Raw genomic sequence first — 24,609 nt, 5'->3', positions numbered from 1 at the left:
CCCCTCCCAGCCCCCATTCTGCTCTCTGGTAAGGTGGGGTGAGGAGGAGGAAAGTCCCTGACTCTGTAAGCACTGCTCTGTAGTAACAAAACCACCCCTCTGTTATCAACGTTATTCTCATCCTGAATCCGAAACTCAGCGCTCTGCCAGCCACTAGGAGGAAAAATAACACTTCCCAGCCAAAACCAGACAAATACCCATCTCTGTTGGTATGCCTCTATAGCTATCTCAGTAGCCAGGGATGTTATTACTGGAATTACTCAGTCCTGTCACTTCTAAAGGGCACATTTTTCCAGGTTTGACTTGGTTGCCAACGGTGGAGCATCCCTGACGCTGCACTTTGAACGAGCCCCATTCATGAGCCAGGAAAGGACTGTGTGGCTGCCATGGAACAGCTTCTATGCCATGGACACCCTGGTGATGAAGACAGAGGAGAACTCCATTCCCAGCTGCGATCTCAGTGGTTTTGTCCGTCCTGACCCAGTCATCATCTCATCTCCACTTTCCACTTTCTTCAGTGACGCTCCCAGCCGGAATCCCATTGTGCCAGAAACCCAGGTAAGAGCAGTGTGAGTGAAAAGGGTGCAGAAATTGGTGGTCAGGTGGTAGTTCTGGCCGGAGCACAGGGTCCCCATGTGTCCCCTGCAATTGCCACAGCCAATGTCTCTGCAGAGCTGCATTCCTTCTGACAGGTACCAGGTTTTCTACTGAGGGCTGCAGGAGATATCCCAGGTTTATATCACCCAGACACATTTATCTTTGACTACCTTGCACCCTCCCATTATCATACAATATATCAAGTATAGCTGTCTATTTCAGCTGCCAGCTTAGGTGTTTCAGGAGAATTTTGCAAAGGCTTAGCATGTGGTGCTGACCACAGACTGTTTCCTTATTTCTTATTTAAGACAAAGGAAAACTCTACTGACATGATTTTTTTTTACTGCTGTATTCAGTTAGTCTTTATAGTGTTGGAAAGTTGTGGGTTCCTATATTTCTTATGTTTCCATTGCATATAACTTGCAGTAAAAATGCTTGTATTTATTTGCTCTTTTGCCACCAGTGGGCTCTTAAAAAGATGTGTGCACAGACACCAGATAATTATTTGTCAGAAATGTCAGCTGCACTGTGTAGGTTTGAGGATATCCCCTCCCAGTAACTGAAAGACATAAATTCATAAGAATGTCAAGGTGATACATTTTAAAAAAGAAATCATTGATGTAAAATGTTTGATCTCTTTCCTATCCAGGTTCTTCATGAAGAAATTGAGATCCCTGGCTCTAGTTTAAAGCTCAGCTACCTGAGTTCCCGCACTGCTGGATACAAATCCCTACTGAAGATCATCATGACTCAGACACTTGTGCCCCTGAACTTGATCAAAGTTCATTTGATGGTAGCAGTAGAAGGGCATTTGTTCCAAAAATCTTTTCAGGCATCTCCCAACTTGGCATATACATTTATCTGGGACAAAACAGATGCATATGGTCAGAAGGTTTATGGGTTGTCAGATGCTGTAGGTAAGTCAGCATGTACAAGCTCCAAAACTTTCCAAGTAACACTTGTGAATCTAAATAAGAAAACTGCAAACTTCCTTATAGACTGAACAGTTCTTGTCTCCGTGACACAATTTATCTCTGTATTATGGTTATTTTACACATTAAAGATCATATTCAGGGGGTCTAAACTCCATCAATATACCTAGGTTTCCTGATCAGTACCTGACTTAGAAGGTTTAGACCAGGCAATAGGAAAAACTGGCCACAGGAACTAAGGTGAAGCCTAATCCATCATTACAATTTTATTTTCTTTAGATATAAAATGATCTTCGTGCTGGACTGGCTGGCAGTCTGCAGTGCATTTGGGTTTTCACACATGCCATTATTGTCATCTCTTATGGTATAACACATTTGAAATGAAAATGCTGTTCCTTTAATGCTGTTTAGTCTTGTCTTCTACAGCTATTTTAGTTCGGTTGGTTCTGGTGGGTGGGAAAAAGAGTGATCATCATAATACTTTTCAGTTTTCATTGAATATCTGAATAATTTTGATACAACAGTGACAAAAGTGAGTGTGGAAGGAGCAGGTTGGTTTTTTTTTTTTAAATCTTAATTATAGTCTCTGTTTTCTAAAATCTTCTTTGCTGTAGCTTTTCTTTCTTTTGGTACTGCATGGGGTATTGCTTTCCTGAGCAATGCTTTCAGTGCACTTGTGCTTAAATGCACACAAAGTTTTCACTGCCATTTGGTACATGGTATGTAAAATGAATACACTAAAAAAATGCTTTGAACATGTGGCAAGCTAAGAATTTATCTTGTCATGTTATAGTATATTTTTAATTATTTAATATAATTTTACTATATTTTAAAAATTGTATTTCTCACTTCCCTCTCACCAAACCCATCGCTTCCCAATGTGAGCTGTTAAAATAGAAGTGATCAAATCCCTGCAGAGTACATGTGAATGAAGTTTCATATTTGTGTCTAGTCAAAGATCTGAATACAATATTGTAGAATAAAAGTGAGGAATAGAATCACTCCATCTTTCTGAGGGGGCTGGGGAACTGGAATGTTCAATGATTTGAATGTGCTCTGGACACTTAATTCAGTGTTTGTTCAGCAAGTATATTAGATTTTATTTTATTTCAGTGTCTGTGGGTTTTGAATATGAGACTTGCCCCAGTCTCATTTTATGGGAGAAGAGGACAGCACTGCTGCAGGGATTTGAACTGGATCCTTCAAACTTAGGAGGATGGTCTCTGGATAAACATCATGTACTTAATGTCAAGAGTGGTGAGTTAGTTAATTCCATCTGTTTGCTGTCCTGTGTGGGGTTTTGTCTGTGAACACTTTTATTTGCATTATATTTGCACTTTCAAAAATTTCATTTCTCCACTCTTTTTGTTTCATCTTTAGCTCAGTAAGGTATGGGACATATTTCAGTTGTCAGAAAATTTTTTTACTGTTCTGCTGTTCTGCACAGCATGAATTTCTCAAAGTCCGAATCTTTATCCTCTATTATGCTTTTCATTTATTCCCCTGCAATATCTTTCTGTTTTCCCTGTTTCTGTCATATTAACCACATAGATTCCTGGTTTCTTTTGCCTGACCTTTTCTCCCCCCTAACCTGAGATGGAGCTTACAAGGAGTCTGTGATGAGATACTGAGTCTCCTTTGTCTTCCTCATTAGTCACCTGTTTGTTTTTCCTCGCTTTTTTCTGTCTTTCCATATCCTAAGCTGAATCTTTGTGATCTTCATGTTTTAAACACCTCTTTGGGAACTGAATGCTCAGCATACATTTTATTTGTTCCCTGCAAAGTGTTTGTTTGCAGCCTTCCTGCTGATCCCTGCATTAACAAATAACAAAGTGTATTGCTGCTTAATAAATCTAAGGTATTGTTCAAAATTGGCAAGACCAGGCTATTTGAACACCCTTCCAGTGCTGGGCAGTGTATCCACATTTGGGTAGCACATGCCACCAGCAAGTGTTGTCACCAGTGGGGAGCCAGTTATGTTAGGGTCATACAACTTCATTCCCACAAGAATATGAGGCTGGAAGTTTCCTGCCAAATTTCCCCATTTTTTGATAACACAGAATAAGGTCACTCTGACAGAAAATCCACTCCCTTCTTGGAGCAGGGAATATTTGCTCTTTGAACAAATATTTTGAAAATAAATCCTATCTTGAAGGTATTTCCTTGAAGCCTAATAGAGATCTGTACCACCAGCTTCCCTCCTGCCTTTTATCATTGATCCTTAGCAGCCCTTCTGGGAGTTTCATCTTTCTCCTATCTTTTCATTTTCTGTGCTATCATCCTCTCTGGTGCCTCCATTTCTCATTTTTCATTTTCCATTAAAAAAGTGTGAAAGACTGAGAGATGGAAGGAGAACAGTACGGTTGGCACAGAATTCCAAACAAAACACGGTATTGGAAACTGGAATGGAACACAAATAAGGAACAGCTCTTCTCCACCAAGTCAGTAACAATAGTCCCAGTAAGCCACAGTCAGAGCTGTGTGGCAGAGTTTTCTTTCACAATGAATACCAAAGGACTCTGGTGTAGGTTTGGGGTTGTGGGTGTGTATGTGTGTAGGTTTTAACACTGAATCTTCATTACACCTTTATTTTTACTCCTGCAAAATCCTTTTGCACCACTGAAAAACCAAATGCCGAAGTCGTTTCAATGTAGAGTCTTTAAAAACAGCTGTTGAAAAGAGAACAACCTGAAGTCCCCTGCAATGAATGTTAGTAATAAACACTTCTCCTCTCTGTCCTTAGGTATATTGCACAAAGGCAACGGAGAAAACCAGTTTCTCACTCAGCAGCCAGCTGTGATAACCAGCATTATGGGCAACGGGCGCCGCAGAAGCATATCCTGTCCGAGCTGCAATGGGCTGGCAGAAGGAAATAAGCTCTTGGCCCCTGTAGCACTGGCAGTGGGCATTGATGGAAGTCTCTTTGTTGGGGATTTTAACTATATTCGGCGTATCTTCCCCTCCAGGAATGTCACTAGCATACTGGAGCTGAGGTAAGGTTTAACCTCAGCGCTTTGCTTCTGGAGCCTGTGCTCAAATCAGCCTTTACCATTACTTTTTATAATTTTGAAAAACATTGTCACTTTCAACCTATTTAAATTCCAGTGGAGAAATGGGGCACAGAAATGCATAGTTCAAAGTCTGTAACTTACCAGAGCAGTGACTAAAGAGAAGGACTTGAGAATACAAATCAACTTGTACAGAAATTACAAACCCTCTCTTTCTGTCTCGTTAGTGATCACTGATTCAGTCCTCCCTCGGTGCTAGCCTTTAGTTTTGTTTGAAAACTGTGGAATTGACTGCCCTTAGGTGCTGAGCCACAGGGACAGGCAAAGGAATAACAGTCTCACAAGGTCAGAGGGAAGGCTCTCCCACCGGTGGGTTTGAGATCCACTTTCACATTTCTTCTCCATGCTTGTGAGGCTATTTCTGTAGGCTGACAGGTGCAGTTCAGGCTGACACACAGAGTCATTTTGCATCACCAGAACTCTTTTTAAGATTGTAACTCTGTCCCCCTGTCCCGTGCACCCCTCCAAACTTAAGATTTGATCACTTAATAGGGAAGGCATGAGTGTAGAGTGTACCACTTCACCCATTTCTGTTCCATCTCCTTTTTTCATTCTTCCAGGAGAGGCAAGAGCTATTGCTTCAAACCCCAACTCATGTAACTGGACCTTATACTTACAGCACTACTGAGTATTTGCAGAAAAATGAGGGAAAATAGCACACCCTGGCTGTCTGCTGACCCTCCTGGAGCCCACTCTGGCAGGAGCATTAGTGCTCCTGGAGATTGGCTATAGCTGCAAAGTGCATTGAGTGAATTTAGGTCACAAGTCTTTTTTTAATGGTATGACCAATAACCAATTCCTCAGCTTCCACTATACTTTTAGGTTTTAATTAGTGGAAAAAAGCACAAAGTGATTGGACTGTTAAAGAATAGGAGGCCTAGCTCTATTCTACACCTCTCTTTCATTCATGCCATTCTGTTGATGTCACTATTGTGAATTCTGATTCTATAGAAAAGAAAAGAGATCTGATTCAGGCCAATTCAACTCTGAAATCACTCTCTGACACCTACCTCATACACCATCAGGCTGCCTCATTATATATATTTTTTTTTAAAGTCATGGATCATCCAGTGCTTTCTGCAAGCAGCTCAGTTTAAACCACAGAAGGTAGCTGGCATGGAAGTGTGACCTGCTATAAATATTTATATCAATATGCACTATAACTCTGCATTATATAGAATATGCTAATTTTTTTTCCTAAGTTGTTCAGTTCTTTTTAGCTTTCTAGTAAATAGGACTATAGCGTTATAGGTGAAGAGAAACATTTTCAGATTAGGATACTTCTTATAATGCATTTTTATGCACCTCACTAATATCAGCCAGGGACAGGTGGCTGGCCCACCTTATGTTAGAAAATGTCACCTCAAAGTTTACAACAGTATTAGCGTGAGTGCTTTGTCTTCTCTCTCTGGGAGAGAGATTGAGAGGGAATTTGGATTTTCATCATTTGTGAGGGAAAATGGGAAAGGACATCGTAAAGAAATGGAAGATGGACTTTCATCTGCTGTCCACTTTCTCCTTTATGAAAGTATGTTTTCCATAGCATAGTTTCTTTAGCTTCTGTTATAACCATAAGCAATGACCAATGAAGCTAATGCATTGTGAGTGCTGTTAGACCAGCTGCAAAGGACTTGACACACAGATTTTTAGGATTTACAGACTTAAGGATTACATTATGATGTCTTATACCCCCCGTTCCTCTGAAGGGAATTAAGGTCCATTCCAGCAAACATAATCTATAGCAGTAACTGTGATTCATTGCTCATCTTGAAATCTGAATGAGTTACACGGGTAAGAGTTTGAAGATTGAGCCATTTAAGTGTGAATGAGAGCTGAGTCTTCAGCTCATATCACGTAGTTTGGATTGTGTTGCAACCAGTATGTCCACAAGTATTACAAACCAAATACATCGCTTTGTTTAGATCTCACAGCTGATGTAATTTTGGTTTCACATTAGGCCCTATAAATCTCGATTAGCCTCACACATCAGAATATCGCAGTGCATATTGCTTTCGCACTGTCCTTTGTGAAGGTGCTTGGTTGGAATGGCCAGTAGGAATTCTGACTCGAGTGGTGCATGTTGGGCTTTACTCTGGGGCTGCAAGCTGGGGGCTGTGCCTGGAGTGCTGCAGCTCAGGAGCCACAAACCTCTTTGCTCTGTTCAGCGCATATTCCTAAATGGAAATTACATCAGCACAGTGAAATGCTGTGTGAGAGGAGAATGTTAATTTTCTTATGGGGAGTAGAGAGCACTTTTTCTTTGGCTTTGTGTATGGGCAGTAAACTGTGGGTCAGTTAGTGCTGTTTATCTCCCATTGTACAGTACCTTACTGCTCACTTAGAAGGGGCCTTTCTACCCTAACATTGCTTTGATAGGCTTAAACAGACACCAAGTAGCATCCAAACTTGCTTTAAGCAATAATTTTAGAGACTGGGAGGAGAGAAAAGCAAACTGAATACTAAAAATTTGTCTAGAAATAGCCTGTTGGAAAACTTTTTATTAAAGAGGCTGCCTCCAACTGGCAGACAATATCCTAAGCCCAGTGCTTCCCCCTGCCCAGTTCTGTATTCAGAGAACTGCCAGTTTCTCTCACTCCTACCCCCCCCCAACCTACACGTATTTCCATGTGAAAATTCTTTCAGTGGTTCAGAAAGTTTCTTGAATATGAGGGGAGGGGGGTGGGGGCAGGGGGCAGGGGTATCCTATAGGGAATTAGCTTGCAGCTCTATCCCTCCCAGTCACTCTTCATCTGTAAACTAAGCTAAGGCTAGTGCTGAAAAGAGATATCTTCTCCTATGTCCTTTTGTAAAATAAAACAAATACTATGTTTGCTTTACCATCTATTCTTCAGCTAACTGTTTGTTCTTTTTTCTTCTGTTCCCTTTCTATAAAGAAATAAAGAGTTTAAACATAGGTAAGACATGAGCTCTTTCCCATATAATTTGATATGGTTCGTTTGCTTCATTGTGTTTGCTTTTTGTGTTGTGCTTCTTGTGTAATGTTATGTTCTTCATGTACCATATATAGAAACATTTTTATGTGCTAATTGTGTGTTATGAATATGATAAGCATTAGCAATTATGAAATGCAGTCAAAAAGCAGCCAATAAGTTCTGACAGTAATTAGAAATTTCTAGTAGAATGCAAGTATAATGAACCCCAAGCTAACTTCTAGATAAACACCTCTCCCTGCTGCCTATAATTGGTTAAATGGGCAAGGTAAACTACAACAGCATTTTCACCAATGCCAGAAAGGTTCACAAAAGCACTAATGACTGCATATAGGTCAAAAACTCATTTTCTGATCATTAATGATTTTCTGAACCCGCTGTCCTTTGCCATAATTTAGTTTATATTTCTTTTGTCAAACACATTTAATAGCCAGCCTGTGGGGCTGGCTGTGTGCAACCACTAGATGCAGTCACTGTGAGATTCAGGAGGGAGGCATGACTTTTCTGGATGTTAGGAGGAGAACACTAGGTCTGCTGGATGGCTGCAGATAGGAAACACTTGTGCCTCCTTTCATGTCACACCTGGGACAGGGAGGATGTTCACCCTGGAGAAAATCAAGGGCAAGAACAAGAAGAGCTCTTGTAAGCTATTTCATAGTGTCCTGTGCATTACCCTTTTAAAACCATACTTTCCATTTCTGTGATACAAGTTGATGCAATAGGATAATTTCCTGATGAAACAGGATAATTTCCCCTTAACATATTTTGGCATAGTAGGTGTAACACCCCTAAATATTCTTATCTGGATGAATTCATTCACAATTTGGTAATGATTATTGGTGATGCTGGAGGCTCCTCATTTGCTTCAACTAAGCCTAGTTCATTTTTCAGCTGCTTAGAGATTTGCTCTGGACAGCTTCTCTTTTGGTTAAATTTAAAGAAAAGCTGTTGTTAAAAGAAAATTTGTTGCACCTGTGAGAAGGGCAGGGAGAACAAGCTGCGCTTGGCTGCCAGGCCCCAGGCTCCCTCAGAGAGCAGAGTGAGGCTGCAGGTGACCACACATTCCCTCGGGGTTGGAGGCACAGACATTATTGGCAGAGACCTCTGAGCAACACTGAATGCCATGGAAAATCTTTTCAAACAAGGTACAATCCTTGGCCTCCTATAATTCAAATGAAAGATTACGGCGGCACAGAGAAAAGAGAGGCAGAGGTCTTTAATTGCTCAGGTGCCAGTTTGAGAAATATTGAGCACTCATTTATAAAACAAATCCCTGTTTTAGGTAATAGTCTCATCGATTCTTTGGGAGCACAGTGAGTGCATGTTACCTTCCAGCAGTCATTTTCTGCCAAAGTCCCTCAAAAATTTCCTTGGGGAGTCTTCCACTATCTGTTCCTTTGCCTAGCTCAGGAGAGAGCAAAGGAGTATGAAACAGGTCTGCAGCTGCAGTGAGCTGCTCTCTGATCTGGAACCGAAGCTCCCTGGCACAGCTGCCCTGGGGGAGAGTCGAGAGGAGACAGGCAGGGTGAGCTCCATGGATGCACCATGACTGCAGGAGAGGAGAGGGAAATAAGCCCATGTTCTGCCATTGCTCATTTCTTACCCCATCCTGGTAGCAGCAGGGCACACCTAGGGCTGGCTGAGGGCAGAGGGGAGTCGGGTAAGCACAGGCTGGCAAGATCAGGTGTGAAAACAGGAGAAACCCCTCCATTCCTGCAGGGTGGGCGCTCTGTGAGCAGCTCTCTCCACTGAGTCCAGCAGGGCCCTCGCTTCCAGGTGCCAGCAGCAGTGTCTGTGCCCAGCCCCAGTCTGTGCTGCCTCAGGTCCCCGTTTGGCCAGGGTGGGAGGCTGTGCCTTGTTTCAGGCCAGCTACAGGCCAGCCTTGAGCTATGTTTGGGTGTATTTGTGAGGTACAGACACCACCAGTGCCACAGCAGTGTGTTCTTCAGTGTCAGGGGAAAGCATGGGGGGAGAAGGGAGCAGAGCTTCAAAGCAATGACAAACGTGCAGGTATTTGTATGGCTCAAATACCTGAGAGACTGGGGGAATCTCTAAAGTGGAAAGAACTATTTTTCTGTGTTGCAAAGAAGATTGAGCGTTATTTTGGAGGGATGAGAAGGAATGTGATAAGGGTGTAGTGAAGAGGTGCAGTCTGCTGCTGAAGATAAGGAGAGGAACGTGGGGAATAATGAGATTGTGCTCTAATCTCAAGCATGTCACTAGTTTCCCTGCATAACTTTGTCTACACCACTTAACCTCTCTGTGCCTCAGTTTCCTCCTCTGTAAAATGGGTGCTACACCCATCTTTTTAAAGTACTTTGAGATCCATGCATGAAATAAACCTGCCAAGTATTTTTTGTTTACTGTATTTCTTCATCTCTAATTTCTACACTCCTAGACTTCAGCAGATGGTATTGCCTCTGCCTACTGAATTATGGTCAAAGCAATCTCCTTCCTACTTTCTACAGTTTTAGAACAAACCATTACTGACCTAAACCCATGGCATGTCAAAGACTGGCATAGAGGAAAATAACTGTAGAAAGTGATATTCTGGGGCCTCCTCATTCCTCCAAATCTGGTCATGACCACATGAGCACAGTTATCTTTGTGTGCCGATGGATCCATCTGCCGAAAGCGGCCTTATTATAGTTTCAGCGATTCTGACCAAGAAATGGCTTATGTCCATCATAACTGACCTCTGTGTATCCTCACTCTTGGAGATGGGCACTTTTGCCACATGAAACTAGGAGTGTGGATATTTGGAGGCAAATATCTCTGGTTACTGGTAAGTAACCTTCATTTTTTTTTCCTCCTGTCTTCATTTGTCTTCTATGCTTTGAAACCACCATTGACCTTATTTATGTTCACCCATAGGCTCCAAAGGCTGGAAAACTCACATCATGCTTAAAATTCAAATAAACTGAGTAAAACTAGCCAGGCAAGATTTTGAAAATATTTCTGCACTGCAGTTCTGTATGTGTGACTGTATATATATTGTGAAGATTGACATTTCTCAATTTGCAGATGATTTGCTAAAGTAGTTCCAAAATGTGACAAGCTGTCACAAAACATATATTTCAGAAGAGAAGTAGCTTTCCATATGAGCGCCCATTCCAATCACAAACTGAGGACCAGTTTTTCGATAACAGAAGGTTTGGAGTTAAAGTCGGACACTTGGGGTCTCTGGTTTTAGTTATATAACCAACTTCATCTGCTGTAAATGAGATTCTTGATAAGAATGAATGAGAACAAATTTGCTTTAGAAATAAATTTGTTATGCCTCTGCCTCCTATTTATACAAGACCTCACAAATCTTGTGGCGTAATCAAAGTAAGTCAGAAGCTGATTGTTTGATCTTACTCCTATGACTTCTGCTTCCAAAGGGAGTTAAACAAGGTAGCAGGGAGGGGGCGAACAGATAAGCCAAAGAGAATTGACCTGGAGCAGATCTAAAGGACTAAAGAGATCAAGAGGAAAGACTGCTGTGCAGCTCTGCTGTGCAAGGTTCAGCATAGAAGGATGAGTGAAATTTAAAATTACAATCCCTCTGCACACTGACCAGGCCCTAATCAAGTTAGGTCCTCAGGTGATGGTCCTTCAGACATCACCTCTGGACGAAGGTGTCAGACTTTCTTTCCAGATCTTTCTGTGCCTGATGAGTATCCAAGCTCTGAAAGCCTGTGAAGTTTCTAGACTGCTCAGCTGTTTCTGTTTTATGCTTTCTTTTTCTCTAAAGCAACAATCCCGCTCATAAATACTATCTGGCCGTGGACCCTGTTTCAGGCTCTCTCTACGTGTCAGACACCAATAGCCGACGGATTTACAAAGTCAAGTCCCTCACGGGCACGAAGGACCTTGCTGGTAACTCTGAAGTGGTGGCAGGGACGGGAGAGCAGTGCCTGCCCTTTGACGAAGCCAGATGTGGGGATGGAGGGAAGGCAGTGGATGCAACCCTAATGAGCCCTCGAGGTAAAGGAGGAAAAGAAGCCAGAGAAAATGACTGTGTGCAGCTAGGCTGGATGTGGAAATAATTATCTGGCAATTAAATCACTCCTTGCTTGGTGATTTTTATTCTGGGCTTTAATTACAGTGGATTGGCAAGTGTTCGTGCTTTGTGTAGTTAAAGCAAACTTTATTACCCCGACACTGACTGCTGCAAAAGGAGAACAGAACACAAATTAGCAGGGTACCACTCACTCCAAGAAGCAAGCGTGTACACTGGGAAACAGATCACTTTTGAGATACAGTCTCTGGGGAGAGATATTGCTTACTGTGGCTTTTCTCTGAGTTTTTACTCTATGTATCTCCTTTTTGCTTCAGAATCAGAGAAAAAAAATAAAAGGATTTTTGCCCTTTCCAGTTTCTCATTTTTGACAAAAAGTTTTCAAGATGATCTAGAGATTTAGGGATGTGTTTCTTTTTAAGTTTCTTTCTGTCTATTGTTTCATCTTAATTGTATGGATGAAGTAATCAGGTGTATTGCCAGGTGTTTCAAACGTATTTGGTTTTGTTCAGTGGTTGAAAATAACTAGGTGATCATAAAGGTACACAAAAATTCAAAGTCCAGTTTCTTTGCATAGGAGGTAGTTTCAATTGATGCACAGAAATTAAAAAGATGAAGCTGTATCTTCTCTCACTGCCCAATAGGACAAGCACTACAACGATTTGAAGACAGAATTTTTAGATCAATATTTTATTTTCAGCCTGGGAAATGGACAAGGCAGTGCACCAAATCAAAGCAGGAAAGGCAAGTGATAAAAAGGCTGCCCTCCTTCCCAACCGGCAGCAGCATCCGTCTGTTCCTCCGAGGGAGCACCTTTCATTTTGTGCCTTTCCTCTCTAAGGACTCACAATGTGACAGGCATTGAACCTTCCCTTTCTTTCTAGGCTGGCAACCCCTGTGTCTTCATCTGGAAACACCAGATGTTCTTTCCATGTTTTTACTGCAACAGGTCAAAGAATTTAAAAAAAAAAAAAAAATCCAGAAATAATACAATGTCCTCCTAGCTTGCCAGAAATTTCAAAGGTATTTTAAAAGATTTCTAAAACTTCTTCATCCTTATTACATCCTTCAGATGAAGAAAGCAATGCCTCAAATTTCTGACTGAAATTAGGGGATAATTTTAAATTGGGTTTATGTAATGTATCATAGAGAGTTTAAATCTAGAAATTAGCTGATGCATTCTGCTGGGTCTCTGGCTTGTTTGGGGATTTCTGTGGGGGTTTTTTAAGCCCTGAAGGATAAACCTGTTTGATGCCATTTCTTTGGCATAACTATGGGTTGTTGGAGGGTTCCAGGACCTGTGCTCAGATTGGGAGGGAGGCAGGAACAGGGGAAGAGAACAAATGTAGCCATCTTGTAAACAAGACAAAGCCTACCTGAATTCAGGAGCCTCACTGCTGCATTGATGCCTGGCTTTTATATTTGCAGGAATTGCCGTGGATAAGTATGGACTCATGTATTTTGTTGATGCCACTATGATTAGAAAAGTGGATCAGAACGGAATTATATCAACCCTGCTGGGCTCCAATGACCTAACTGCTGTTCGACCTCTCAGCTGTGATTCCAGCATGGATGTCACCCAGGTAGACTCTTATTGCATTTATTTTCTTCTCTGCCTTAGAAGAGATGGGCATCTATTTTGGATGACTGCCTGGCCACTTAAGAAATACATTATGCAGCACAAGATGATAACGTATTTGATTTGTTACTGAAATGAGTGAACCATTCTTTTTACTGTGGCTAACACAGTTTATTTATGCAACTGTAGAGAAATAAGGTTGAGATAATGGGAGTTATTGTCTTAATTGCCTGTTTTTCTGTAATTATTGTAGAGCTTCCACAATGTAGTATTCATTCTTGCACAGAAACACAATTAGCCAAAGTTACGACCGCACATAGCTTTAATATTTCCGAAAAACAAAATAATTGTTTGCAATAGTTGCCGTTCATGGCTTGGTTTCATGATTTACGCTGATAAACCCCTCACTGATTTGCTGTCGTTACACGTGGAATTTTAAACACTAGAAGTGTACTTTTCAGTTTCGAGTTTTACAGTAATAATTTGTGCAACTCATAGGTACGGCTGGAGTGGCCTACTGATCTCGCTGTCAATCCCATGGACAACTCCCTTTATGTCCTAGAGAACAATGTTATTTTACGGATCACAGAAAACCATCAAGTTAGCATTATTGCTGGACGCCCCATGCACTGCCAGGTTCCTGGTATAGACTACTCTCTTAGCAAACTGGCTATTCATTCTGCACTTGAATCAGCCAGTGCCATTGCCATCTCACACACAGGAGTTCTTTACATCAGTGAGACAGATGAAAAAAAAATTAATCGGCTACGCCAGGTAACTACCAATGGAGAAATATGCCTTCTTGCAGGGGCAGCTTCAGACTGTGATTGCAAAAATGATGTCAACTGTAATTGCTATGCTGGGGATGATGGGTATGCCACTGATGCCATCTTAAATTCACCATCTTCCTTAGCTGTGGCCCCAGATGGTACCATCTACATAGCTGATCTTGGAAATATCCGCATTAGGGCTGTCAGTAAAAACAGGCCCATTCTTAATTCCTTTAACCAATATGAAGCTGCATCTCCAGGAGAACAGGAGCTGTATGTCTTCAATGCTGATGGGATTCACCAGTACACTCTCAGCCTCGTTACCGGGGAATACTTGTACAATTTCACCTATAGCAGCGATAACGATGTCACGGAGGTGATGGACAACAATGGCAACTCCTTGAAGGTGCGCCGGGATGCCAGTGGGATGCCCCGCCATTTACTGATGCCGGATAATCAGATTGTCACGCTGGCTGTTGGCACTAATGGTGGACTCAAGCTGGTCTCAACACAGACCCTGGAGCTCGGATTAATGACATATAATGGAAACAGTGGTCTCTTAGCAACGAAGAGTGATGAAACAGGATGGACAACATTTTATGAGTAAGAATGTTTTTGGCTTTATTAAGCATACATTTATTTTTCAAATGGTAGTGAGTAGGCCCTAGACTGACCCTACTGCAATTTGTTGTAGGTTTTTCACTGATGCTGAGTAAGGCCGTTGCACCTCAGTCCTGCGTGGTGCTGGAAATGGTTAAGTGGCTTCACGGTTGGGTCCAGCATGGTGCTGGGTCCTTTGGGTGGGTCCTGATCCACCTAAATCCCTGCCCGGGGTCTGAGTTTGGGGCAGCTCATCCCACGCAGCACAAAGGACTTTGTGCCACAGCCAGAGCCGGGTTAGTTCAGCTGCTCCTCAAGGTCAGCATGGCTGCCCAGAGCCCTGGGTTAGTTCAGCTGCTCCTCGAGGCCAGCACGGCTGCCCAGAGCCCTGGGTTAGTTCAGCTGCTCCTCGAGGTCAGCATAGCTGCCCAGAGCCCTGGGTTAGTTCAGCTGCTCCTCGAGGCCAGCACGGTTGCCCAGAGCCCACAGCCAGAGCAGCCCAGCGTTCCCTCTGTGGCTCCCACCAAGCTGCCTCTCTCTAGGAACCCTCATGCTGCAGCTTCTTTTGGAACTCAAATTATCTTTCTTTCTGTTCAGCCTCATATATTACTCATAGTTGTTAAAATGTTGATTAACTTCACTGATTGTTCATTCCTGAGACAAGTGAGGAAATTAGATCCCCAGCTATCTGTCAGACCCCTGGTGTAACTTCCATAATTTGTAGATAACCCAAAAGCACACTGGTGTTCGTGAGTATATAGATTAAATAGACAGAACTTCCTTTTTAAATTAAATTCATCTGAAGAGATGAAGTTCAAAACTATATTAAAAATCTAGAAAAACTAGTCAGATTTTTATTAATATTTATCCTATTCATAGTAGTCTTATTGCCATTTTTTGATCGAAACTGTTTTAAAAAGAGAAGCTAAATGACATACTGAAAAAATATAGTTAGACATGGCAAATCTGATGCCATATATTTTGTCTGAATTAGTTAATTAATCATTAGGTAATTAATAAATATCATTCCCCAAATCAGTGACTAGAAGATACGAATAGGTCTTTATATTTCATTTTAAACGGCAGGCTTATTTTCAAGGTTGCAGACTAGCAACGGCACACACCTCTTCGTTTATTGATGCATTCAGCTTGGCCACCTGTTTTCTCTGTTTGGAGAAAATGTACCGAATGCAGGGCTGGAAGGAGCTGTGTTCAGGCTGTCTGCGCTGCGCAGCAGGACTGCTGCAGTTGTTTGCCGTTCGAAGGAAAGCAGTGCCCTCTCGTGGGGCCCTGCGAGCCCAGCCACGAGCTCCTCCTGCCTGGGGCTTCACATGAGGACTGAAAAAAAAGTTATTTTTCCTTAATATTTTGCAAATATTATTGCTTTACCACAAATTTGGTTTGTGGTATGTTTGGTTATGTGACCACATGAAGGTAATACCTGCTGATTACAAGGTCACTGGACCAGACAGAATTAAATTTCATATTATTGCTGATGAGATGTGGGTGCCCTTCTAGGAAGGTTTTTTGTTGTTGTTTTTTCGTCAGTAGGTAGTCCAAGATTCAGCCATATAAATTAGGTTTTTCTCAGAACACCAGTACAGCAAAGTAATTTAAAACTCTACGTGAAAATGAATGAAACATTAAAAAAGGTCATCAGAAAGTTACCAGTTTCAAAACTGGTATAACTGGTGTCCGAGTCACACCAAGTGCTACGTTAGTGTGGTTTATTAGCAAAATTGTATTATGATTCCTTAGGAAATACAGAAGGTAGGAGCTTTGATGTCTTACTGAGATCAGCTGAAAATATCATTTCATGTGTACATAGTGCTGCAGATTTTTTTCCAAGATCAAATAAGAAAAGACCTTTGCCTCAGGTCAGTGGAAGTTAAATACCATACTTAGGCCTCAATATTATAGCCTGAAGTATTGTCTTGGATAATTAATGACTTTGATGAGGCAGCAGAAATAACTTACTTTCTCCTGGATTTGCACATACATTCTCAGAAGCATAGAGCCCATAGATGAGAGAAACATAAAAACTTTATTTGAATCAAATATACAGACCTAAGCAATCACAGTCCAGTCTCTCAGTACTGTTTTCTGTTCGTTCTTTGAAACAGCTCCTAAGAAAAAATTCTGTATTCATCATTCTGCAATTTTTTTTTGGTAGTTGTAAGTTAATATCAATTAGAGATGAAAGTAGTATTTAGCCAATGAGAGTTTACAAGGACAACAAAATATTTTTCTGTGCAGTGACATTCATGCATTCATACAGACGTAATCAGCACTCAAAATTGTTAATATGGCAGCAGAACTGGAAAAGAACAGTGGTCTTTTGAGTGGTAAAATACTACATGAGCTAAAGTTCTTATGAAAAATTTATTTCAGTGTGTTTATATCAACCAGACACTGAAGTGCCGTGTTATCTTATTGGGTATATCCCTTTCATTTAGCTGAAACTTTACCCTGAAAATGCTCTCAGAATTAAATTTGTGCAGTTAATCAAGGCGTGCATCTGCATTTGCAGGGAGCTGCAGACACAGGCTGGCTGTGTGTGTGCACACTCCATACGTGTGTGCTATAGATAGCATCTGTGCATGTGCGTGCAGCTCATTTGCAGTAGCAGCAGCCAAGGCTCTTCAATAATAGAACAGCTACCAGCAGGCTCACATGGGGTAATTTAAGCTTGGCTTGGGCATGAAGCACAGATCTTTGAAGCAGTTCCCAGTGGTATTCCACTTGGTGTAGGGAGCATCCTGAGAGAATGCTGCAGTTTTTTTCTTGTATCAGTTTTAAAAGGGAGTGAAAATGGGGATGTATGTAAATGTGTGTGGATCTGTGCCTTGTTGAGGTCAGAGGCTGCTGTTCCTCCTTTCTGCAGTGCTGGATGTGGCACTGTCCTTCCTGCTCCCACCCACGAGCTGTGGGGAGCACACATCTGAAACCCCAGACACCAGGATGCTGGTGACAAACAATGCCTGGGGAATAGAAGTGCCATGGCAGTGGACAAGGCAGAGCAGCCCTCAGGCACTGCCACAAGCCCCCTGGAGGGATCCATAGATGCTTGTAGCTACCTGAGAAGGAGCCAAGCGCTCAGCTGTGTCCCACAGTCGAGGTTGAGCTATAGATGTGACCGTGGATTGGCCATGGCCAGCTCAGAGCCACCAGGCTGGCAGAGTCAGCCACCAGCCTTGTGCCTGCTGTCACCCAGAGCTGTCCTGGGAAACCTTTGCCTGCTGGTCACAGTTAGCAATGTGTTGGTGGGGGAGCAGTGGGCACAGGGAGATGCTGTTGTTCGGTGGCTTTTGAGATACTGGGACTAAGAAAGGCTGTCTACCCTTGTAATTTCATTAATCGAAAAACTTGGGATGGAGCCTTACTCTAACTGAAGTCAGTAACAAAAGCTCAGGAATTGCAGTGTACCCAGAGCCCACCTTATCTGGAGATATTCAGGTTGCCATATCAGATCTGGTTCATCCAGGCTGATGCTGTGTCACAGACTGTCATAGGTAGTGACTGCTTCTGAAGAAGACACCAAGAAGTTCCAGGTCAATTTGTATATTTTTCATTGTGAATTTTGGTTTTTACTTCATTAGAAACAGGTTCATGATATTAAGAAGAGAAGTATATAGCCATTTAATTAATATATAATTTTTTCTTATTATTCAGATAAATGTCTGGGTGTTGTATTCTACTACTGAGCACTTGCTCTCACATAACACATAAATTACAAAAAAAGCCCTCAGGTATATGTCACTTAAATTTTGTGGTACCTAAAAGGCTTCTGTTATATTATTTTTTTTTTACCTTTAAGGTGTTTTTTTTAAATAAGATTTTATTTTGATGCAATGGACAAAGTAGAAATGCCTTCTTTATATATTGGTATCACAGTGTGTGTATATCATTTAAGTAGTAAATTTTTTATATGCCTAGCTCGTAAACTAACTGGTTTACAGATCTTCAAGGAGAGTGCTTTTGTATGTATTTTGTTAAGTGTGTCAATCACTTGCTTATAAACCCTTCTAATCTCTGCTGTTGCTGATTTCAGAACTGTGACCAGCATGGGGAACACACCCCACAGCAGGGGTAAAACAATGATTTCTTGAAATAGCACTGGAATATTTTCATTTTTCTCCTCCAGTCTCTCTACATCCACATCCATATTTACTTTTTAGACTGCCCTTACACTTTGAACAGAGATTTCCAGTGAGTAGCCCACAGCAATCCCCAGGAATTTTTCCTACGTTAATTAAAATCCCAGCAATGTGAATGAAGAGTTTAAATTAATGTCTCATTTGCATTGCCTAAAATATATTTGCTGATGGGGAATTTCACCAACCGTTTTCCTGGGAGTTCACTGAGTGCTGCAGAGTCACACTGGAGATATTCATAAACTTTTCTAGTTTGTCTTAAATAACATTGTCTCTGCTGTAAGATTTGACATCTAATGTTCTCTTCATCACTCTGCCCATCACAAAGCATCCACATACAGACTCTTAAGGGGTATTATTAACCTTTAAGATTTTTTTAATGGTCTAATTTTTGTACTTTTTCTTTTTCCTTGCTAGACAGATGCTTGGCTGGATCAAGTTCTTCCCCTAGCTATTCTTTTTGAATACTTTTCCATTTTTTTAAAGACCTTTACAAAGACTTAACCCACTTCCATAGATTATCTCAACATACAGTCTTTTATTCAGTATTTTGCTGGTATGATGATATATATATATATATATACACATATATATATATATATATCAGCAGAGACAAACTTGTGACTATATTGAGAAAAATCATACTGCTAAATCTTTCTTTGATCCTGAGCTACTTAAATGAGCACAATGTATTATTGGTCCCTTTTAGGTTGCATGATGCTTTGTTTTATTGATTTCCTTCTTTGCCTAATACTTCCATTGGTTCTGGTAAGGCTTGTTGCTCCACAGGTGATTTTTCCTTCCTCCCCAATATTCAGTTGAATGGGTGCAACTATTTGCAATGGATTTGAAAGTCATATATTTTGTTTGTTTTAACTGAGGAGACACCCTGTGGATTATTTTTTTGGAAATGCTGTACAGCTCAGGTGGCCTAGTCTGAGGTTTCTAAGTGATTTAATTGTAAAGCCATGTCAAAAGCTCTGATTTTTTTTCATCTTTACAGCTAACCACAGCCTACAATGAACTGAGCTAGCTCCATGACACCAAAGGTGCTGCTCTTCTCTTCTGTTACTCAGGCAGTGCAATGGATTTACCACTTCTCTTCCAGGCTTCCTGCTCCCTGGATTCCTGCATTTGAAGGATCACCAGTTGGTTTCAATCTCTACCTAAACTTTTCCCTTTATCTACACAGGCCATTTTTCTTGCCTTTCTGCTCTCTAGAAGCACGCGCGCTCTGCTAGCGGCTGGGTGAGAGACTCTCGCACGAGTAGAGAATTGCAGCGAGCAGAGTGTCAGACTGGAATGCTGATTTTGTTTCAGGTCCCCATTTCTCACCCTTAAGATCCAAGGGATTGCTTCTTTAACAAACGTATGCACACAAATAGAGCATATTGATGGAAAGGGGGAAAGGGTATGATTTGATTTCCAGCACCATTGCTTCTTTCCCCCCTCCTCAGGCTTTATACTTCAAAAGAAACTTAATAAAATCATTGAAAGCCCTTTTTTAAATTTTTTTTCTTTATGCCTCTGGAGCACTTAACTCATCTTCTAAGGTCTTTTCTGAGTGCTGACTGCTGCCCTTTGTGCAACTCCAACCTATCCTGTGTTTTTCATCTTTCACCTTTATGAGCCAAAATACTGACCCCAAAATGCAGTTCAATACCACAGATAAGATCTAAATGAAATTATTATGTTGTCAAGCTGATGTCTTTTTTAATCCTTTATGGCAAGTTTATTCCTTGATATGTCGCTTAAGACCATACTTAGTTTCCACTAAGTATTCAAAAGCAAATGTGCAGTTTATGCAATTGTTTATTGCAGTGTCCATCAGAAGTCTACTTCCTTAGAGTGAAATGCAACTATTACAATGCAGACTAATTTGCTAATTATAATTGCTTGAGCCAAATATCACTCCGTATATTTGTAATAATTCAATTAATTTAATAATTTAAAATATGCTAGCCTCGATTTGCACCCATATAGTTGAGATCAGTATCTCTAAAAAATATTATTTCATCATTATAGACTCTTTCAAGAACAGAGAAATAGATATGGCCAGGATGTTCTTGAAAATCTGTTTCAGTCTGGGTTTTTTGCACAAATGTGGTGCATTATTAATACATTGGGTATTGAAATGAACATATATCCTCATGCTTTTTTGCTCTCACTAACTTTTCTATTAGCTATGATCATGAAGGGCGTCTGACCAATGTAACACGTCCCACTGGAGTGGTAACTAGCCTTCATCGAGAAATGGAAAAGTCTATTACCATCGACATTGAGAATTCTAATCGGGATGACGATGTCACGGTCATCACAAATCTCTCCTCTGTGGAGGCTTCCTATACAGTTGTTCAAGGTACCAAAGCACACTTCTCAGCACACCTCCTAACCACACACACAGCTTGAGAAAGCGATTTGCTAACTATTTGTGTCAGTAGCACACTTATGAGCAGGGGGAAACTGTGTAAGGTTTGCCAGAAAAACTCCCATAAAGCTTATTCCTAAACTGACAGGTCTTCAGGACAGGTAAGAGCCATTTCACAGTCATGCTTTGTGTCAAGTATGTATGGTCACTATCTGCTGGAGAAATTTAGTCCTTCCACTGCCTCTTGCGTCAGGGTCACTTTACCCACTGTGCTTCCCTGCGAAAAGTCTGACTTCAGTGCCACAGAGACACAGCCTGACTGCTGGATGTGGCTGCCTGGGGGGAGATCCTTCTGGAGAGGCTCAGGAAGCCTTCCAGCAGAAGAAATCTTCCAAATTTATACACTGCCATTAATTAGAGTGAAGAACTATCAGGGCAGTGGATGACGTGTGGCAGAGATGGCCCTTCCAGGAGCACTGTTACAGCCCAGGTGTGGCAGGAGGCAGCAGCAGCACAGGTTCAGGGTTTGTGCAGAGCTTTCCAGCACCGCCCGGGCATTGTGTCTGATGGAGTTAGTTATCAAAGGCAGACTGAGAGGAATTTGGTGAGTGATGGGGCTTTTTAATTAAGATATAATGTCACCTGAATGAGAATATCATCATCAAACAATAGTCTCCTCCTGACATAAATGTCAACATTTGTAGACTACTACACCGTGACAGGTCTGGTTACAAAGACTTAATTTCTCTTATGCCAGATGATTAATTACGTAGATGCTGTCCTTCTGTCAGGCAAATATTGATGTGTTGCTGACAGCTGCACACTGTGGCACTCCATCCTGGCTGAGAATGGGCTTGGCTGTGTCAAACAGCTGGAGAACTGCTCAGCCAGAGAAGCACGGGATTGTTTCTGTAGCTCTTGTCCAACAGAGGCTGGGTATGCCCAGTGTGGTTCTGCTGGGAGGCAGGAGAGGGAATGACTATGGCTGCCAGCTTGCACTGCTGGAGCCTCACACCTTGAGGATTTAAAGCCATGCTGTAATTCTGTACAAAGCTTCTGCTTGGAGAGAATTTTTAAACAGAGGGAAACAAAAAGAAGAGGCACTTACTTCCTACTTGTTATAAAGAGTCCAGCAATCTTCTTCTTTTTCTTTTTGTCCTGGAGTTTAATGCTTTGTTGTTTATCCAGCAGTTCAGTTTTCAGGAGATTTTGTTCATATCAGAAATAAATTACGTGGTTCAACACATATCACTGTGCATTTTGATTCACAATTAAGACTGAAGGGAAAACATAATGAAATAAACACAGTATCTCTCTGCAGGCTCACTGTTACACTACTGTTCTTTACATGAATCAGTAACATCTGTAATTTCCACCATAGTACCACGTAAATGGTAATTGCAGGCTGACTTCATTTAACATCAACAGGAGTGCAATAAAAAACCAATCAAATTAAGCTATATGTTTTCTTTATGACTGGAGTAGCTAAATTATTTTCTTTTCATTATTGCTGTAGATCAAGTGAGGAACAGCTACCAGCTCTGTAATAATGGTACTTTGAGAGTGATGTATGCCAATGGCATGAGCATTAGCTTTCACAGCGAACCTCATGTCCTGGCTGGGACTGTGACTCCCACCATAGGACGATGTAATATTTCTCTACCAATGGAAAATGGTTTAAACTCAATTGAATGGCGCCTGAGGAAGGAACAGATTAAAGGCAAAGTGACCGTGTTTGGACGAAAACTCAGGGTAAGTACAACTTGTTGTTACAATAATCACCTTTTGTTCTTTGGGCAGAAAATTAATTTTTTATTTTGAAGGGTGCTTTCCTTACTTTTGTTTGTTAAAAATGTGCAACTCTGGGATTGTCTTTGGTGTGACACCCTCTCCTCTGGTTGAGAGGTCAGTTGGCTGCATGGGATCATCTGCTGCCATCAGCTATGGAGCTTCATGGCTAAAAGTATTCCAAAAGAGATTGGTAAAAATACCTAGAATATTACAGATTCACAGAATCATCAAAGTTGGAAGACACCTTCAAGATCATTGAGTCCAGCCATTAACGCAGCCCCACCGTAATTGCCCCAAACCATATCCCCAAGTGCCACATCCAGATGCCTTTTGAACACTTCCAGAATAGTGACTCCACCACCTTCCTGGGCAACTTATTCCAATGCCTGAACACTCTTTCAGTGAACAAAGCTTTTCAAATATCTAATCTGAACCTCTCCTGCTGCAACATAAGGCTATTTTCTCTTGTCCTTTTGGTTGAGATATGGCAGGAGAGACCAACCCCTAGCTTGCTGCCTCCTTTCAGGGACTTGTAGAGAGCAATTTGGACCCCCTGAACCAACTTTTCTCCAGATTTTCCACCCCCAGCTCCCTCAGCCACTCCTCAAAAGACATGTTTTCTAGAGCCTTCCCAGCTTCATTGCCCTGTTGCTGCAAAACACTCTGCCTCTCAGGGGGATGGGAATCTGAGCACTCACCACTTGTAAAACTGCCAGGGCGGATTTACCCCAGCTGGTGCTGAGGAGCAAACACAACCACAGCTTGAGCAGTTGCATTCTGCTGCTGTAAAATCCCCCGACAGACTCACTGAGACAGGCATGTTGTGTTTATTCCCTTTCCCAAATGGCACAATTGGAAAATAATTGCCATAATTACAAAGTCGTAAGCATAGGATAAGGAAGACAGTCAGGTCATGTAATCCATCCCCTGCCAAATTAAAGATCTGCTACAGCTGGATTAATCCCATTCTTTTGCTGGCCTGGTATTCACCCCTTCAGTATCAAGCCTTTGACTGGGCTGGTTCAGTATGTGCAGTTTTGGAAGGGCTTTGAGATACTAGGCAGAAAACAAATGGGCTGATCAGGTCCTCCTTCTTTTAGCAATTCTTTCAACATCACTGAGCCAAGATACAGTTTAGTGTGTTCAAGATGATATAGCAAATGCAATATATGTAAACAATTATATAGTGATTTGCAAAAAAAAAAAACTTGGATGTTAAATGTTTATATTTTCCTATTGCTTAACATCTAATTCCCAGTGTTGAGTTAACAAGGCTTTCCTTATTCTCACAAATGATCAGAATGTACTTATTAGGAAGAGGGAGAAGGTTAGACAAAAAATTGAATGAGATTAGCAGCTAATCCTTAATGACTAAATTTCATGGCTGTGTAATTGATTTTTGATGCGTTGACCTGCAGCAGTTGATTAGAAGTGGAAAATAGATCAGGGCTGCATTTTGACTAGGTGTTCAAAATAAAAATAAATAGGATGCTGAAATGAAATTGCTGTAATCCTAACTCTCAATACTAAAAATTTAATAGAGGTACTTGTGGTAATTAGCTGAAGTTAAACACATCTTAGTGCTAAAACCTTGCCTGAGATAGGTTTTCTTGCATCATGTTTATGCAAATCAAAACAATGCTTTATCTAGCAACACCTCAACATTTAATTGTCTGGTGTTAGTTCCTGTAACAATAATCACATATCCATTTAGCTCTTTTAAATGAAAATCACTATGAGATTATCACAGGTTGAGTGGACTGAAAATGAAATTTGAAAACGAGGGAGAAAGCACA

General features: G+C 41.3%; 1 protein-coding gene across 8 annotated transcripts in view; it reads left to right on the top strand.

Moving 5' to 3' along the window:
* Window positions 1–24,609, top strand: part of TENM2 (teneurin transmembrane protein 2) — a 557,904-nt gene that overhangs the window by 520,953 nt on the left and 12,342 nt on the right. For 7 of the 8 annotated variants that reach the window (XM_085073437.1, XM_085073436.1, XM_085073434.1 and 4 more), the window contains 10 exons: window positions 297–558; window positions 1,247–1,514; window positions 2,643–2,786; window positions 4,273–4,522; window positions 7,492–7,512; window positions 11,285–11,517; window positions 12,980–13,134; window positions 13,629–14,503; window positions 20,838–21,013; window positions 22,539–22,774. In XM_085073437.1, coding sequence (XP_084929563.1) covers window positions 297–558; window positions 1,247–1,514; window positions 2,643–2,786; window positions 4,273–4,522; window positions 7,492–7,512; window positions 11,285–11,517; window positions 12,980–13,134; window positions 13,629–14,503; window positions 20,838–21,013; window positions 22,539–22,774 — 2,620 coding nt within the window. The remainder of the gene's footprint in view (window positions 1–296; window positions 559–1,246; window positions 1,515–2,642; window positions 2,787–4,272; window positions 4,523–7,491; window positions 7,513–11,284; window positions 11,518–12,979; window positions 13,135–13,628; window positions 14,504–20,837; window positions 21,014–22,538; window positions 22,775–24,609) is intronic. The other variant, XM_085073435.1, reaches the window with a different exon arrangement.

This window comes from Lichenostomus cassidix, chromosome 13 (assembly GCF_008360975.1).
Source record: "Lichenostomus cassidix isolate B80296 chromosome 13, HeHo_3.0, whole genome shotgun sequence".
Classification (NCBI taxonomy): Eukaryota; Metazoa; Chordata; class Aves; order Passeriformes; family Meliphagidae; genus Lichenostomus; species Lichenostomus cassidix.
This window is presented reverse-complemented; position numbering and strand designations above follow the sequence as displayed.